At 46.2% G+C, this 17,505-nt stretch overlaps 5 protein-coding genes across 5 annotated transcripts; 3 read left to right on the top strand and 2 right to left on the bottom strand.

Annotated features, from left to right (window-relative positions):
• Positions 1-134: 134 nt before the first annotated feature.
• TREMEDRAFT_74106 (uncharacterized protein) lies at positions 135-7,200 on the top strand (the record flags this gene model as incomplete). Its single annotated transcript, XM_007005485.1, has 10 exons — positions 135-233; positions 278-416; positions 462-582; positions 623-713; positions 759-948; positions 993-4,900; positions 5,036-5,264; positions 5,471-5,678; positions 5,926-6,876; positions 7,086-7,200. The coding sequence occupies 10 exons, from the start codon at positions 135-137 to the stop codon at positions 7,111-7,113; spliced, it is 5,964 nt and encodes a 1,987-aa protein (XP_007005547.1). The 3' UTR covers positions 7,114-7,200.
• A 218-nt stretch (positions 7,201-7,418) lies between these two features.
• On the bottom strand, positions 7,419-11,785 carry TREMEDRAFT_69087 (uncharacterized protein; the record flags this gene model as incomplete). The annotated part of the gene is made up of 14 exons (XM_007005484.1): positions 7,419-7,447; positions 7,515-7,589; positions 7,910-8,149; positions 8,511-8,731; positions 8,926-9,142; positions 9,311-9,626; positions 9,781-9,929; positions 10,109-10,340; positions 10,544-10,653; positions 10,697-10,763; positions 10,882-11,062; positions 11,223-11,242; positions 11,287-11,330; positions 11,563-11,785. The coding sequence occupies 14 exons, from the start codon at positions 11,783-11,785 to the stop codon at positions 7,419-7,421; spliced, it is 2,124 nt and encodes a 707-aa protein (XP_007005546.1).
• A 282-nt stretch (positions 11,786-12,067) lies between these two features.
• TREMEDRAFT_63063 (uncharacterized protein) lies at positions 12,068-13,271 on the top strand (the record flags this gene model as incomplete). Its single annotated transcript, XM_007005367.1, has 2 exons — positions 12,068-12,896; positions 13,129-13,271. The coding sequence occupies 2 exons, from the start codon at positions 12,068-12,070 to the stop codon at positions 13,269-13,271; spliced, it is 972 nt and encodes a 323-aa protein (XP_007005429.1).
• Positions 13,272-13,630: 359 nt separating this feature from the next.
• TREMEDRAFT_69086 (uncharacterized protein) lies at positions 13,631-14,381 on the bottom strand (the record flags this gene model as incomplete). The annotated part of the gene is made up of 3 exons (XM_007005483.1): positions 13,631-13,653; positions 13,709-13,781; positions 14,121-14,381. 3 exons carry the CDS (start codon positions 14,379-14,381, stop codon positions 13,631-13,633), a joined length of 357 nt encoding a protein of 118 aa, XP_007005545.1.
• A 733-nt stretch (positions 14,382-15,114) lies between these two features.
• TREMEDRAFT_31680 (uncharacterized protein) lies at positions 15,115-17,434 on the top strand (the record flags this gene model as incomplete). Its single annotated transcript, XM_007005223.1, has 5 exons — positions 15,115-15,690; positions 15,828-15,915; positions 16,183-16,503; positions 16,773-16,873; positions 17,264-17,434. 5 exons carry the CDS (start codon positions 15,115-15,117, stop codon positions 17,432-17,434), a joined length of 1,257 nt encoding a protein of 418 aa, XP_007005285.1.
• Between the last annotated feature and the right edge of the window lie 71 nt (positions 17,435-17,505).

The raw sequence follows: 17,505 nt of genomic DNA, 5'->3' as shown, positions 1-17,505 counted from the left end.
ACAGAATTTGGGAAAACTTCTTGTGGGAACTTTGTTCAGACGGGACCAAAATTTGATTCCGCTGAAAGTGGCGGCCACACTTTCCTTCACTTTCAGACGCGAAGGCAGACCTTTTCTTCCTTCCATACAACATCATGTTCTCCGGTAACTCGTTCGGGGCATTGGCTATGGAGTCGGATGACTCAGCAGGGCCTAGCTTTACGCAGCTGGAAGGAGACGAAGTTGACGTCGATGTGAGATCCCGACCATCGAGTAAAAACCCCAAGCTGACGAGCAGTACCTCAAGTTGGTCAAGACCAACCACGATGTCAATCTCAGAGTGTCGGACAAGGTGGACCTGAATGGGCTGCCTCAACACACAAATTTGATTGCCGTATCGAATGGACTAGGATTGCTGATAGTCGGCAGCAACTCCGGTCAGCTGTGCAGTAATCACACTTGACCCAAAGCTGACTTGGCAGATGTGAAGATACATCGTCTGCAGGATGTGCACAAAGAGCTGGAAGGGGCGGCCAAGGATGCGAGCCCTGTGTGTGAGCCTTTGGTCACACTGTCATTACATGCCAGACCTGTATGGATCAGGTACGTGGCTTGATCGACCATGAAAGGAGCTCACCCTAAGATTGGCCATGGACGAGACAAGGCTAGTGGTAGCCACCGCCGATGGGTCTGGGCTGTTTCTCTGGCGGCTAATGGATGCTGTGAATGGTAACGTGAGCAGGAACAGGAGCTAACCATTTATTCGGCTGACATCCCAGACGAATCCATATCACATTTTTACCTCAAACATACCCTCACTCCTTTCAGACGTTATCCCAAATCCTTCCCCTCCTGCGGCAAATGAGGCCCTCTCGCATTACGTTCTCCTCTTGACCGACCAAGGCTTTGTGATAATAGATATCGAAGCCTGCCAGATGTCCGCTCCTCTACCCGGACAATTCACTTGCGGTCCGTGTCCCTTCTTGCGAACTGAGAATGAGCTGACACCACAGCAAGCTGGTCCGTCAAAGGCAAACAAATGGTCTGCGGGACAACATCAGGCACTCTAGTTCAGTACACTCCTGAAGGCGTCGAGAAAGCTGCCATTCCCTCTCCACCCGATCTTGATCCTTCATTCCGTCCGACTTTCGTTCACTGGCTCGAGACCGACCTCTTCCTCGTTTGCTATGCATCCTCCGGTGCTTTACCCGACGACCCTCTCGAATTATTCATCATACACCGTCAGAAATCGAACTTCACATACACCAAATTTTTCGATCCTCTGAACTCGATGGGTGTGCCAGGGCGGTCTGGCGCACATCGACATTTTGTCTCATTATCTAGTTGGGGAGATAAAACCCGACATCTGTCATTTATGATGTCCGGTTTGGCTTCTGAAATCGCTGTCATGCGTGGAGAATACGCTGCAGAGAAGGAACCTCCAAAATGGGAAGTGTTGATTCTTGAGGAAACAGCCAGAGGTATCATGCCCGCTGCAAAGGAAGGTTTGACAGAGGACACTTCATGTCTTGGGCTGGCACTGGATCTGACCAGTCAGAAGGTCGTCCGGAGGGGTGTAGTGGCGGGCGAAGATAAGCCAGATCTATCTCCTGTACCAAGACTGTTGGCGTATAGTCAAGAAGGCTTCATTGTGTCCTTCGACATACAATTCGATGACGTTCCTCAATATCCAGGCATGATCACATCTCAAGCCATCGCATCCTCTTCATCTTTCGATACCGCATCGATGACGCAAATGACCTCAGCTCCATCTCCAATGCCGCCGACAGAAGTCAAATCCACATTCGGATTTAGTGGATTTGGCAGCGGTTCGTCTGCTTTTGGTTCTCCCGCGACACCTACGCGGTCCCCTCAACCAGCCAGTACTACACCCACAGCTTTTGGTCAAACCTCAACAACGACGCCATTCGGTACACCGACCAAGCCTGTGGCCTTTGGGGCGTCAAGTTTTGGGCAGCCTGCTACTGCTACGTCAACTACTGCAACAGCTTCAGCATTTGGCACGCCTTCCAATCCTACTGCATTCGCTACAACAACACCCTCAGCGTTCGGAACATCTTCAAAACTAACTGCGTTCGCATCTCCGGCTTTTGGCCAATCCACTTCTCCCGCCTTTGGACAGACTTCATTTGGACAAAGCACAACCCCCGCAACTTTTGGTAAATCAGCCTTTGGTTCATCAGCTCCGTCCGTCACACCATCAGCCTTCGGTCAGTCCTCCACTCCCGTAGCCTTTGGCGCGCCAGCGTTTGGATCACCGAAGACATCAGCCTCAACACCTTCGGCGTCTGGTCAACCTTCTCAACTATCTGTCTCCCCTTCTCCCGCCTTTGGCACCCCTGCATCAACTTCACTAGGCTTTGGGGCTTTCGGTAGTCCAAAGCCAAGCGCCTCAAGTGCTCCCGCATTCGGTTTTGGTACCTCAGCTTTCGGTTCCAGTACGGCAGGAACAAGCAAACCGACCGTCACTCCTTTTGGCACCGGCGGGTCTTTAGGTACCACCAGTGCCTTCGGCTCCAACAGTGCATTCGGTGTCAAACCACCTGATCCGCCCTCTGAACCGCCGAAACCTTCATTCAGTGGATTTGGCGCTCAACCTACTCCTGCAGACGACCCCGATTCCCCGCCTGTACAAGGTACATTCGGTCTGGGAGGGTTTGGTAGTGCACTAGAAACCTCCTCCGTTGTTCCTGGGCTGGAAGATTCTCCACCAACTTCACCTTTAGGCGGTCGAAGTAAACCCAGTGGACTAGATGACTCTCCCCCACCTTCACCTCCACTCCAACCTGTCAAATCATCAGGATCGTCGGTAACTGCATCCTTCATCAAACCCAGTACGGCATTCGCAACACCTAGCAGCTTTGGCGTGTTTGGCCAGCTAGCACAAGCCAAACCTGCTTTTTCAACTTCCGCTACACCCGCAGCTTTCTCCGCACCACCTGTCACCACTACAGTCAGTCCGTCGAGTGGTGCGCCAGCATTTGGCCAATCATCAACCATCCGAGCGCCCAGCACCGCGTCAGCTTTTGGGTCCAGCGGCTTCGGTCAGAGTTCAGTACCCAAAGCTAGTGCGTTTGGTCAGGCACCTTCAAGTGGTGGATCTGGGAATGTCGCGGGCGGGTTCAGTGCGTTCTCAGCCAAAACGATGGGAACTAGCGAGACAAGTTCTGCGACAGGTGGATTTGGTGGGTTTGCCGCGAAGAGTGGAGGAGCAAGTGCTTTTGGTAATGTCACAACAGGCGGATCATTTGCGTCTCTCTGGTGGGAAAACGGAGGAGAAGATGGCAAAGGACATGATCCCTGTTGGGGAACCAAGCCGAGTACACCGGTGTTTTCTTTCAAGACACCTGAAGCTGAAACCAAAGTTGAAAACCTAACGACACCGTTGTTCTCATTCAAGACTGCGAAGTCGAGCGACCCTCCGAGTCAACCGAGTCTATTCACTTCTCCGGTCATTTCTACTGCCTCCTCCCCAGAACCTGGTACTCACATCCCTCCGTCGTCGCATCCGGCCCCTGAAGGAACAGTGACGTCTCCCGCAGTCTCCCCCACCCCCGAGAACAAGACTGAAGACTCTTTCCCCATCGTCGGATCTGCAGCCCAGGCTGGTCCACAATCAGATAAGCTCACTGTTCCCGCATTCTCGTTCAAGCCATCCCAGGAAGGACAGACTACGTTTCCCTCTCCGTTCAAAACATTACCACCTACCACCCCCCTGTTTCCCTCCGGACCATCCTCCACGTCTACTGAACCCACTTCTTCGCCTATACCACGAGTCGAAACACCAGAAATCCCTAATATGACCTCGCCACCTATCGAAGTTATCGAGACGCCCGATGGCGCCGCCACCTTCTCCGACCCGCTGATCATTGAGGCGACTGCCGAGTCTAGCGACTTCGAAGGGAGTGACGAAACTGAGGATCAAGATCGAGAAGTGGACGAGATCAGTGAAGGGCAATCTGAACATGTCGAAGAATTCAGCGAAGGGGAAGCTAGTGAGGAGGAGGATGAAGATCACGGCTACGCTACAGAGGATTACGAAGAGGAGACCGAAGGCGACGAAGGCGTCCCTCCTCCTGACTTATCTACGCCCATCGAAAGTCCTCTGAAACATCCTGAACCGGTCCGACTGCCAACCAGTTTCTTCGGTAGCAACCAAACTTCCCAGTCATCTCAGCCTTCTCTTTTTTCTCGCTTGAGTCCCGCTCCCTCGTCCGAAGAACATAGATCTACACCAGAGGCTGACCCTCCTCTCTTCTCCCTTCCTACATCTCACACCACTTCTTCCTCGACACCCCCGTCAACACAGGTCAAATCAGAAACTCCAGCTTCATCAACTAAGCCCTCGCTTTTCTCTGGATTCCCAGGGTTTGGTACTGCAGCATCAGCATCAACATCACCAGCTCCCTCCACTTCGACGCCCCTTAGCTCCAAGCCATCCTTTGTGTTCAAACATGCTACCAGGACGAGTTCACCCCTGGGAACTCACCCTCCCCAATCGGCTAGTGATGTGAACTTGTCTCCTGAGAAACCGGCGCCTTTTGGGGGATTAGGCTTAGGAAAGCCTCCCGCCAAACCTGTATTTACTCCTCTTGCCCCACCGTCCACATCCTCTCTCGACAAACCAGTCACTTCTGTTTTCTCCCCAAAGCCATCCTCCCCTGCCACAACATTCACTGCTCAGACACCTACCAAACAATCATCCAGTTTAGCAAAGTCCGGTGCTATCACTCCGACCGCTCCATCTCAGTCGAGGACTGACGACCGGGAAGTGGTGACTTTCAAAACCCCTCCCAGACCCAAGATTCCAGCCAGTGTAGATCAACCGCCTCCAAAAACGGAATCATTAGCGACCTTGCTCGACTTTCTCATAACAGATCTCCAAGCAGGGCTTAACAAGGTGAGTTGATACTGTCATCACCAGCCGTTCTGTACATCTCTACAGGGACAGAATCCTCCGAGCGTCTACTCAACCGTTGCTTTGCTTGGAAGTTCGGAAGGCCACAGATATAGGTCACAGATGCTGATGTCACAGTTGCGACATAGTCTTGAAAGTAGAGACAAGTACCACAAGTCTTTATCAGGACCGTCTATAGGACCTTTGACCCTCGACACAATAGCTAATTACGAAGAACTGCCATTCTCGTCTTTGGATCAGGTCAAGGATGTGGTAGAACAGCTCAGTGAGAGGTTGGAGACGTTGAGGAATGAAGAAGGTGATGTTAGTGTTGAGTTGGGACTGTTACAAGCTGGTATGCTTAGATGTGCGTCACAATTTCTCTCTCAATCATTGTTATGTTCTCCGCCTCATTCACCTTTCCAATATAGCAGCCTGTTCTCAACTCATCCAAAGTGTAAATAGCTCGGTGTCTATCATGGTGACACTTGTTGCGTTGACCGAAGAGAGGCTGAGTGTTCGCGATCCATGTGAAGCCGGGTGTCAAATTAGAATAAACGGGCTAATAATCAGCGGACATGCGTGTTGGCCAAGCGGAGAAGTTCCTTAAGGCAAGGCAGGACCCCGCTTTTGCATCGGCCATGCAAGTCCGGGAACTCAACCCTCAGCAATCAGAAGCTCAAATCCGAGTCCGTAAATCTGTACAGAATGCGGAACATCGTTTGGATGAATTGGAGAGTTTGATAGCTGGATTGAAAAGGAAAGACCGACATTCGATAAGGTATGTCTTGACGTTACGGTCGTTTCCTTGAGTACATGTTCTTTCTATATTGACTCTTGATCGTATATTTCTGTCTCATCGTATGACTTATTTACTCCAGCTTGATCTGCTGGAAATTGACCTCATGTGACCCAGGAAGCCTCCTCCCCACGATCTTGCGCGTCTGCTTCTTCACATAATGTCGCAGATCAGCTCTGCTTCCTGAGAATGAATCATCGAATATCAAGGAACATGAGCTGATTCTCAGTACACCAGCTCTTGAAAGAGTCCAACGAAGCGTACGTAACGTGGACGCAGCCATACGTTCTCGACAAGAAACCATTGAAGATCTGTCTCACCGTATATCTTCCATGCGTCTCAATACTCCCACTCGACATTTCGGTACCCGTTCCAGTCCTTCCCCCTTTAACAATGACATTCATGGTAGTCCCAAATCCCTTTCACTCTCCCCATCAAACTCACACCTCATTTTTACTCAGCCTGAAGTCAAGGTAACGTTCGAACCTTCTGCAGAAATGCGTGAAGCGGCCGAACGTGCTCTTGATCGAGATGCCAGGCGAAACGATCTGCGTGATCGATTGAAGGATTTGAAAGTAAAGGAAATCAAAGCGGAAAGACCCAAGGGAAAGGAAGTGGTGATGATTGATGCACTTCCAGTTCCTCGGTTGATACAAAAGTCAAAACCTACCCAAACTTCTTCCATCTCATCTTCACTTTCGAAAACAGACATACCCAACACGTCTACACCCGGTGCTCTGCATTCCAAAATTGGTTCGGGAGCCGGTACAGAAGCAACCAACTCGCGAGATTTATCAGGTGAAACCGGCATGGGAAGCAGAACAAACAATGGGGATAAAGATGGAAGTAAAGAAGGTATTAATTTATCAACACCATCAACAGGATTTGGGAATATAAAACTTTCACTCTCACTCTCTCCTGCAGAACTAATCACCACTCCAACCCCTTCGAATAGACCTTCAACCAGATCCGTTCATCATAAAGCACATGAAAGAGCACCTAAGCTGACCTCTGCGTTTTCAGAGGATAATACGAGTGATGTTGAAACAAAGGATAAGGAAGGGTCTGTGGGGATTAGTGATAGTCCAATTAGAATGCCAGGAGGGGATTTCTTCACTTTTAATCCTCCGACAAATGGACCACAGATGAAAGAGGTTAAGACTCCTAAAGGGTTTTTCAGGTGAGTCGGTTGTTCAATGTTCTCCTCATTCCTCACTTCCTTCTCCATATGGATATGCCCCTTTCGTACACCCCGCACTAATTTACATGACCCTTGGCATTCTTGACGCTACCACTAGTGAAAAAGATTCTTTTTCTACTGCTGGTCTAAGCAGAGGTTTTCTACCCCAAAAGCACATGTAGGACTCAGGACTTTAGACTGATAGACAGTTTATCAGGTTTTGGCAATACATCTTGATACCTATCTTGAAGTTGAAATGTAGATCACAAATCGTATGGATTGTACTGGTACATTGCATATGATAATCGCATTTGTCCCCACCTCCTTTCTCTGATAAATCTCACAAACGAATGATTTTACAAAGATAATCTCACATAAACTTACACTGATAACCCCATAGAATACCTTCCAGTATCAAAACACCATACGAGTACACGAATCACAACAACTCCAAGATCCCCTTTATCGTCATCTCACATCAAGTCCGAACTACCACAACCTTTTTTACAAACCTTCCTCAGAAGAAGCCGTCAATGTCAAGTTCAATACTCTGCAATTGACAAAGTTTTCCCTGTTCATCAACAATCATCCAATATGACCCTCAATCACTACTCGTACTGATCAAAGGGAAGACATACCTATTTGAGGTCTACGTCTCCTAGCTTGAGGAGCTACATCTTGTGCACCAACATCGAAGAATCCAAATCCTCCCACTGTGCATTAGTCTTCCCCATCTAACATATGAACGAAGTCACATCCATCCACATTGTCATGCAAATGGAGATATAGCCGTTCACATCGACCATAGAAAACAACAAAGATACAAATCTCCATATTCGTCATGAAAAACAAAGATACAATCCTCCTTGATCAGGATACAAGAAGAAAGATACAATCCTCCTTGATCAGGATACAAGAAAAAAGACATCAGAGGAAAAGAGGAATTTAATCCTCCAATTGTATGATGAGAAAGGGGAAAACCTCAGGCCTCTCTATATGTATGATAAGCAAGTCAAAAAGAAAATCAACTTACTCATCTCTTCATCCTTATCCTCTTCTTCTTCCTCAACAATAGGTTTCCCAGTCCTCGCATCCCTCATCACACCCGTATGATCCATAAATGCTTGTGGACGTTCATTCGCTTCTTTCCATAATTGTACCAGCATGTTACGGACTTCTACGAGGTATGCTTGAAGTGTTGAGAGTAAACGACGGGTTTGTAAATGTTTTGAAGACATGCAAATTGATATACCTTCTTCTTTGATTATGTAACCTGTTGATTAGGTTTTTTACTTTCTTCATGGGTTTGGTTGCTCAATGACCACTTTTGTTTTACTATTGCTTGACTTGCATAGTCATTGGGAGTACTTTCCGAACATCAAGCCTTTTTATTTTTTATACCTTCAGCAAGAAAGGGGAAGAGGGGATATACCTCCGGCAGGAAAGAGAATGGGGAGGGTATACCTTTGGAACGATAAAAGGGCAGAGAGGGGAGATGCGAGAGAATGAATTGAACATCTCCACTAAAAGTAACTAGACAGAGAAAAATGACAGAGTACCTCAAAACCAAATTGGAAATAGAATTCGACTTCCAGATAGGATAAGTAAGACCGATAGATGGCGAAAACACTCACCTATCCCATATCCCTCCGGAGTGACAGGTCCAAATCCGAACAACCTCAGAGCGGGATTCCCACAATTAGAAGTTGACAATACGCTCGTACCTAGAGTTTGATATCCCGGATCGGTGAATATAGCTGGAACGGTGATTTTATCCGTCTCACCATCCGAGTGGCCATTGGGAGTGGAATGAGCTATATCACGTTGGATTAGGGAGTACATTGCGTAGAGATGACTTTTGGTTTAGTCATTTTCATATGCTTTTTGCGTTATTGGTTGCTGTCATTGAGGGAGAGGGGAAGATTGAGGATGTGGAAGAAGAATGTGGCAAGGATGGATAAAGATCAAGAGAAGCGGGAAGAGCGGGAAAAGTAGAAGAAGCAGAAGGGGTGAGTAGGAGAAACAGGAGTAGTAGAGAAATCTACTCACCGATCTTGTCCTTGCCCAGCTGAACATTCCTTTGTCAATTGAACATGTCTCTTACATGCCGTCCTCAGCGCTGATATTTTTTCTTGTGCAGTAGGACCTTCATTACAAAAAGTCTTGACAAACTTTACACTTTCAGGCTGTACAGTACGTATAGCTTCCGTACGTCCATGAAGGAAAGCTTTAGTCATTGCTGGTTCGTAGGTACTTTCCACTCGACCTTGATTTCAGTTTTTATCATAATATTCGAACCTCCTCTCATATCACGCCCCAAGAATGTCCTGGGAGTTATGAAGTAGGGCGAGCAACATCGTCCAAGATACCGAAAAGGATAAATCATTTCAGGGGTGTTGAGGTGTTGAGGAGAAATGGGAAATAAGCGACGCACCGTACAATCCATAATAAGCAGCTTGGAAAGCCATTTGAACGAAAGCGTCCGGACTGAACCCATGTCGCTTGATGAACGTACTTCCATAACCTTTGAATTCCAAAGCTTGACTATCGTTCTGACAAATCAAATCGCTGATCCTCGTCTCGGCATATCGGACTCCAGCACGAAGATCGGAAGTTAGACGCCATTCAAGCTTCCGAGGAGATGTATCTATATCTTCTTCCGTTTCGTCTTTCGAAGGTTTTGTCTTTGAGTTTTTAGCCCAAGGGGAAGGTTTGGAGTGAAAGAGGGAGGGGGTGGAGGGGTTGATTGTCTAAGAGTGAGCTGTTTGGCTTTTGTATTTGAAAAATCCGAAGTTGGACCGATCGGTTGTGTTGGAAGATTGACTGAGGGATAGGATTTAGAACGAGGAGACAGAGATAATGCAGTAGGGTAAGATATGAGGGTGAGGCATGAAAAAGACTCACCTTGGCAAATAACAAAACAAGTTCGGTATATACATCAGCGGCATAACGAAGAACAGTATGACCGTCCACTCCTGTATGTTCGAAATTTATACCTGCTTCGCCATTCGAACAAACTATGATTTGGAGTTTATCGTACCATCTGTTCGTACCTTTGGAGTTAGCTCACGCTTCTTATGTAACGCAGTTGTGAGGACCAGCTTTTCTTTTCCTTCGTCTGCTTCCTCTTCCTTCGACTTCAGAACACGGGAAGAAAATCAGGCAGAGGTAGCAGAAAGTTATGGGAAATGGAATATGGGAAACGACGATCATCCAGTGAAGAAAGACTGACAAGTCCCAATTTGAACTCCACCATCAAGTTTATAACCCCCACAAAGGAAATTCCCACATAACTCTGCCAAATCCTCAGGCTCGTAATCGTCCAAACACACGACGAACAAAGCGGACTCGACCATATCCAAACTGGTGGCGTTTGACTTATTCGATTTGATGAGTTCTGTGCGAAGAGATGACCATATTTTACGGGATTCAGTGGTGAGGATACCGAGGGCGTTTTGGGCAACCTGGAGTCAGTCTCCACTCGTTCCGCACCCCCTCGAGATTATACCTCTAGAGAACAGCGTGATCCGCTAAGATGTGGGTTTGATGATTCTTTGTTCAGTCACAAATCCGCCTGAAGCTGATAGGATCGGCCGAGGAATGAAATGTGTCGACGGAAACAGAAGATAGTGTGGGAGAGAAATGCTTCAGACAAGGTTGGACACACCTGTAAGACAGGCGTCTTATCCGCATCCTTGACTATAGCCTCGAGGTTAGAAAAGATCTCCCGGTCACTGAGTAACGGTCTGTTCTTAGAGTCCAAACAGTCGAACCAGTCTTTCTGGTAAGTTCAACACCGTGAAAGTCAAAATGTCCTCACAAAATTGACCACGTCGAATGACGACTATATGTCTGCTATCGCTGTGTACTTGCATCCTGCATCCGCGCTGGAGTCAGCATGGGTCCCAAGGAAGGCTACAGGTATCTAGAGAGAGTATATGATACCGGCTTGGAAGAAGGGGTATGAGATTATAGGTTAATAATGGGATAACATGATATACTCACATCAGTTGGTACTCTGCATGTCCCGAATAACCTTTCATATTGACTCATGTCCAACGGTATGGCCCGTACTGAGTCTGGTTGCAACAACCCATTTCTGAGATCGTGAATGAAACTCAAGGAGGAAAGGATGAGCGAGGCTGCTCTTGATAATTGTGGATGAACACGAGGAGTGACGTCGGAGCTGTTTATCAGCGTGGTACATATGATATCTTGTCCCGGTCTCCTTCGCAGCAATATGCACAGAGAGTTTATCATACAGAATAGGAAAACGGGGATTAGGGTTGAGAGAAGCATGACATGAGCGGTTCTGTGATACAGGTTAGGTAAGGGGAGTAACATACGATAATACGAAGAATGGGTTCTGTTCGTTAATTCAATTTCCTCACGTTCAAGTGAAAGACTTACAAGACTAAGTACCACCGAATCAGCATGAGAGAGGTAACTTTCATCTAACCAATCAGTCATGCTTTCCTTCGTGAAACCGATTCGAACCATCCTATCCCCAGCTTGATTCACACCCCTCCTCTAAACCTCAACCCCCCCCTGTGCTCAGCATGATGTCAACCGGCCCCACACCGACTATATTGTATATAGAAAACACGAAGAATGCCCATGTCTTGTCCAGCTGAGGTCTATCGCAAGGAAGTGTAGAGGGAACGTTGCAACCGACAAATAACTCACACCAAAACTCTTCGATATAACTATCAACACCTTGATCATATTCCTTCAACCTTTTCTGCCATTTTTCACCTTCCCCGTTATTCAGAAATTCTTCCACCACAGATCTAGTACGAGAATGTTCATCAGGATCTTGGAGTCCTTCTAATGCTCGAAGGTAACGTTGACAAGTGTCACGTAGTTCGGGTATGGGTAATTTAGGTAGTTTGTCATTATCACTGTTCATCTTATCCAAAGTCTTGATCTTCCTCAAATTCCCAATCACTTGAGCACCCAATCTCTTCTTAGGCTTTGTGATTTCTGTATGTTATTGCTGCTCAGCTTGAAAGATCAGTAGGGGTAAGTTATTGTAAGAAGATGGAGACATAGACTTGGTTATGGATATGGATGCCGTGAGCCGGACCGAACGACCGGGAAAACGAACAAGTTAACCGGTTCACTGCTTCCATTCGGTCTTATCCTCGGTCATCATTCACACTATACCGTCACCGTTTTCCTGGAAGGAAGCATGACTGAGGGGGAAGATGATTTGTTCAAAAGGTTAGAAAGACTCAAAGCTCCCACAGAGCCCGTCAAGGTCGATCCCGCTATATGGGTGGAGGAACGAGCTCGGATAGCCAGAGAAGAGGATGATTTGCTCAGACGTTTAGCGGGTGATAAAGGGACGTCGTTGTCTGATGACTTGGATCTCAATTCGGTAGGGTATGATAGTCACTGGGAAAGAACAGAAGGAGAGAAAGGTCTGAAAGAAGAGATGAAGGATGTTTTGGGGAGAGTAAGGGAGGTCGGTAAAGAAATACCTTCGTCATCTCTAATCTTGCCCGAGGACGAAGAACATCAGTTGATCGGAACCAGCGAGAACAATATGGTCGAGGAGGAGGAAGAAATCTTAAGACGAGCGTTGGAAGAAGCTTCTATAGAGGGTATACACAAAACACATGAAGTAGACTCAGAAGACGACAAAAGTAAAGACAAGTTGATAGATCATGTGAGGAAGGACGTAGATAAGGGACGAATAGGCGACGCCCTACCTCGGCAAGATCAGGAGACACCTGATCCTGATCCTGGAGATGAGGAATACGATTTTCCAATACCGCCACAAGACTTTCCTTCCCCAAACCATCTCGACACCAAGACAGACATTCCCAAAGAGCCAGAATTGGACGATATGATGAAACGTTTATCATCACTTTCGACCCCCTCACCTGCCCCATTTGTCAAGAAACAGGATGGTGGTGGGAAATCGGAGAAGAAGGGTGAAGAGGATGGGAGGAGAAAAAAGAGTATGATACCAGGTTGGGAAGATGCGAGGGATGATGCTTTGGAGAGTTGGTGTTGTGAGTTGATTCGTTTTATCTTCTCTACCCTACCGTCATTTTCGTCCTATCGTTCCTTGATAACTGACACATGTCCTATGTCCCAGTGGACAAGTACAAAAAAGCATCTTGATGTGGTGGCCCTCATCATGTTATCTTCTGGTCGTTCATTATCCCTCATGGTTTGATCCCCGTTTCGACCAGACGAATGATGGGTGATTCATGGATCTTGTCAGATTTCAGCTCACATTAGGTATATGTAATGCCGACGCTACTCTGATCTGTTCTGGGTGCGAAGACGATCCTTATTGTTCTACTTGCTGGCGAGAGGGACATAAACAAGGGAGTGGAGAAGAGGGTCATAGAGCGAGGAAGTTGGTATGGTCCAAAGGGTGATCATTCACAATGTCCCTGTAAACGTTCGAATCTTTCTCTCTGAAGAGACCCGCGAGATCATGGAGAACACTGTCATGTCATATCTTCGCCCCATGTTCCAATTTATACGAGCGAGGGCGAAAGGAAGGATGGACTACAAAAGGAGGGGAAGTCCACTGACAGGATATCCTTACTGGCGTCAAAGACGACTTGGTTCTTAGGTCTGAACGACGATATTCCGGCTGGTGAGTCGGGGCTCAGATAGGTTTATGACATTTGATATCGAGACCTCGTCATTTTGATCACGAAGGAGTATCTACAGAGTAAATAGACACGGAGAGATATATGCATGTGATGTCAAGTGCTACGAAAAAGAGGATTTATGCCTTTTTAGGCATTTTGACTGTCCATCAGATTGATCCTGGAATCAAGAGAGGGGGGACGGGAGACAAACTCACCGCCGTATTTAGACCGACTTTGGGTCCTACCTGCCACTCCGGAGAGGTCAAGAGCACCACGGACTACTTTATACTGTGTGTCAGATCTTTAATCGCGTAGCTTGACCACCGTTCTCGTTCCTCCCCTCCAGCTAGGCATCATGGACAAGGACATGAGTTTAGAAATGCCAAAGATTTCCAGATTTTGAGCCCAAGATGTTGATTGGGCGGAGAGGATCCACCCTTCAGAGCACGCTCGCAAACAGTGGACCGATAGATTGACCTGGGAGAGCCAGAGATGGGTCAGATTTACTTCAAAAAGAGTAAACGTATAAAGACGTCGATATGAGCCACAAAGAACAAAGCTAGGGGGATTTGAGAATAGGAGAGAGGAAGGAAGAGAAGGAAAGTTAAAATGAAAATGATGACTAACCTTTATCCCACGTAAATCTTTAGTCCTACCTCCTCTAATCAAAACAACACTATGCTCTTGTAAATTATGTCCTTCACCAGGTATATACGCGATCGTAGTTTTACCAGTGCTCAAACGTACTTTACATACTTTTCTCACCGCCGAATTTGGTTTACGAGGTTTGACAGTGTATACTTTTGTACAAACTGCTTTTTTTTGAAAACAATTTTCTAAAAGGGGAGAACGTGATTTACGTGTGGTGGAACGACGAGCACCTCTCATGGCTGGAAAGACGATGTTGATATGATTCAAGATTTGGTTTTGATGATGATGACGAGTGTTGAAATAGTATCGGATGACGTTGTGAATTCGCCAGGTCCGCCGTATGATCGATATGAAGGTTTTGAATTGCATAGTTTAATATATTGTGGGTATGAGAGGTGGACGGTGATGTGATATGGGGGAGAAGAAAGGAGAATGGAAGGGAAGAAAGATGGTGAATACATAGTTGAATGTATTTGCGGAGCAGGGGAAGATGCAGTACGATGAGAGAAGATAAGAAGGGATGGGTCAGCATACATACCAAAAGATTCGAAGAAGACTCACCTTGAGGTAATGTGGTTGATACTTTTGAAGTACTGGCAAAACCTCTGGGAACGATCAAGGGAGATATCCTCGGAATGAATGTCGATCTTCCACCAAGAGGATAACGAGGAAATCGACTTGGTCCAGGTCTTGATAGAAGGGAAAGTCTCGAAAATACGTTTGAAAAGTTGATAATGGATGCCATCGTCGTTTCGCCTATCCCCACAAACTTGCACTATCTCTCTTGTCTTTCTCGTTCTCTTGTAGGTTGGGGAAAAACCATGAATTACAGAGATTTTGACATTTTGGTAAGGTGGTAAGTTACAGGAGAAAGCTTATCACTATATGTTTACTTAATCCCACGTCACTCTTCCCTTCCCCTCACTCTCCCCTCCCTCAAACAGAAGTGAAGAATCCTGTCTATCTATCCATGTCGTACATACCCCAACATCAAAGAGTCAACTACCTAAACCCTTCAGAACAAAAAGGAAGATATACACCTTCTTTTCCTTCTGATCGACAGACGGGAGAACCAGGTTACGCAGAACCGGATCTAGATCCAACCCTTCCTCTTACATCTATCTCAAATACTTTTGGTGTTGATATGAACGAATTACAGTCGGGTGAAGTGGAGTCTGGACCAAGTAGGAAAAGATCTAGAGTGGAAGCTTTCAAACCTCGAGAAAGGAGATCAGATAGAAATGAACATGAATATTCACAACCCGGAGTTGGACGAGAATACGATCAAGGAGATGGTTATAGAGAAAGAAGTGTAAACGTTGATATATATGGAAGAGATGGTGGGGATGGATACGTAGGATATGGACAAGATCATATGGAACATGGAAATGGAAATGGGAATGGGAATGGAAGAATACAAGGAGATGAAAGGCAAAATCATGGTCTGATCATACCTTCGATATTTGGGATTTCACCAAGAAACGAATTCACAAAGATGATAGGAGAATTTATACTTTCCAATTCTAAAGGTAGAGAGAATGTAGAGGTGAGTGTGGGGTTCCTATCGCTTTTACAATATCGAGAGGAAGAGGCAATCGTCAGCCATATCCCAGTTAGAGGTGGAGTTGAGGTTTAGTTGTTCGATGATATCACGTGTAAACTAGGTGAGACTGATTTCATCAGGTCGAAATTAAATTAGGTCTATTGATGGGTCCTACAAAGTCAGGAGAAGTAGCAAGAAGAGTTCGTATGCCCACAATGACAGAAATGAGTGAGGTTCCAACTTTGCTTCCCTCTCACCTTCCCAAACCCTCTCACCTTCCAACCCTTATTCCTCTAAACTCACCAACTCCACTCCCATTCCTCTTCTCTGTCTTCTCACCATACTCACTTCTCATCCTCTCCTATCTCCCAACTCTTGTCCTTCCCCCAAATCCCTTATTCGACTCCCTACACCAAAACTGTCCTTGTCCCAATCCCAGATCCGTACTTGATAGCGGATAACAAAAACCTCAAATCAAGACTGATGTCCGCGCAGTAATGCCACCAAACTACCCCATCGGACCTTTCTCATCCAACATGACCAAAACGCAAAACCAATCCCTCAATCGTCTACTCAACTCAGCTACTGAATCTTCACTCTCCACCCCCTTCCCCATCCGTTTCTTCAGGGCCCAACACGTGGACAGCTTTCACGAAATGTCAGGTCCAGGTCGAGGTAAAGTCAGGGTTAGTAGGGATAAGAATGGTAATGTTGTAGAAGGTGGATGTATCGTAAAAAATAGGATAGGAGATTTGAACGTTTATTCTCCTCAAGAGGTATTTGATTGGAGAGTTAGTGTTAGTACTGAAGAGCCTGGTGAGTGTATTGGGTTTTCTTTGTTTAGTCTTTTTCGTACCATGTTCCTCTGCCTTTCAGTTTAATTGGACTGCTCTCCCTCGGCTTAGTTTGATCATACGGTTTAAATAACAGGCTGAGCCTTTTGAGTTGAGGAGAGGATCGACACATGTGATTTTGTAGATTGAAGCCGAGGAATGGTGAGGCCAGGAGAGGTGGGGAAAGGGAAAAGGGAAGGAGGATGGGAGGGAAGATGATGTAAAATGTAGAAGTTGGATGTTGATAATCAGTTCCTTTACCTTCTGGTCCTGCTTTCATGGTGAGAGAAAAAGATCGAGCTTGTTATAGACATCAACTAGTTCAAGTAGACTTAACAGTTGTTACCATGCGAGTGAGTTTTTCTTTCTTTTTCTTCGTTTTCTTCTTTTTCTTTCTTTTCCCTTCTTCCATCGTCCCTCTCTTATTACTTCCCCATCTATCTGAACCCCTCTAACTTTTCTATGCCCTTCTTCCTTCCATCCTCCTTTAATCTATGTTTCTCGGTATAGTATGAAACCACCCCTTACGACTTTCCCGTCATTTCCCACCGAAACCTCTCATATCAAACCCTCAACCTGTCATTTCGATCGTGAAAGTCCAGAATTCGCTTGTTCCTCGGTTTCCTAATGAATGCGAATTGGATCGAAAACACAGCTTCCAACTATGTATAAAACGCAACTCATCACTATGAGAAAAGACATTTGTGGAAGAAAGAAAGAACAACAACAGCTGATAGGAATAGGATGATAAAGGTAAACCAACATTATCATACGAAATTGAGATTGAATTACTTGACGTCCCTACTCTTTTAGCAGAAGGAGAAAAAGAACTTTCAGGTCAACCGAATAAGTTTGATGAGATTTTACAAAGTTTCTTAGATACAGTTAGGATGTTAATTAGGAACGTAGAATGATCTTTCTTTTTTTCTCGGGGGGTTACTTTCATATTTATAATATATCAAATTTGTATTTCGTGTGTTCACCA

The sequence above is a fragment of the Tremella mesenterica genome (assembly GCF_000271645.1).
Source record: "Tremella mesenterica DSM 1558 unplaced genomic scaffold TREMEscaffold_7, whole genome shotgun sequence".
Classification (NCBI taxonomy): Eukaryota; Fungi; Basidiomycota; class Tremellomycetes; order Tremellales; family Tremellaceae; genus Tremella; species Tremella mesenterica.
Note: the sequence above shows the minus strand (reverse complement) of the source record. Positions and strands in the feature narration are given on the sequence as shown.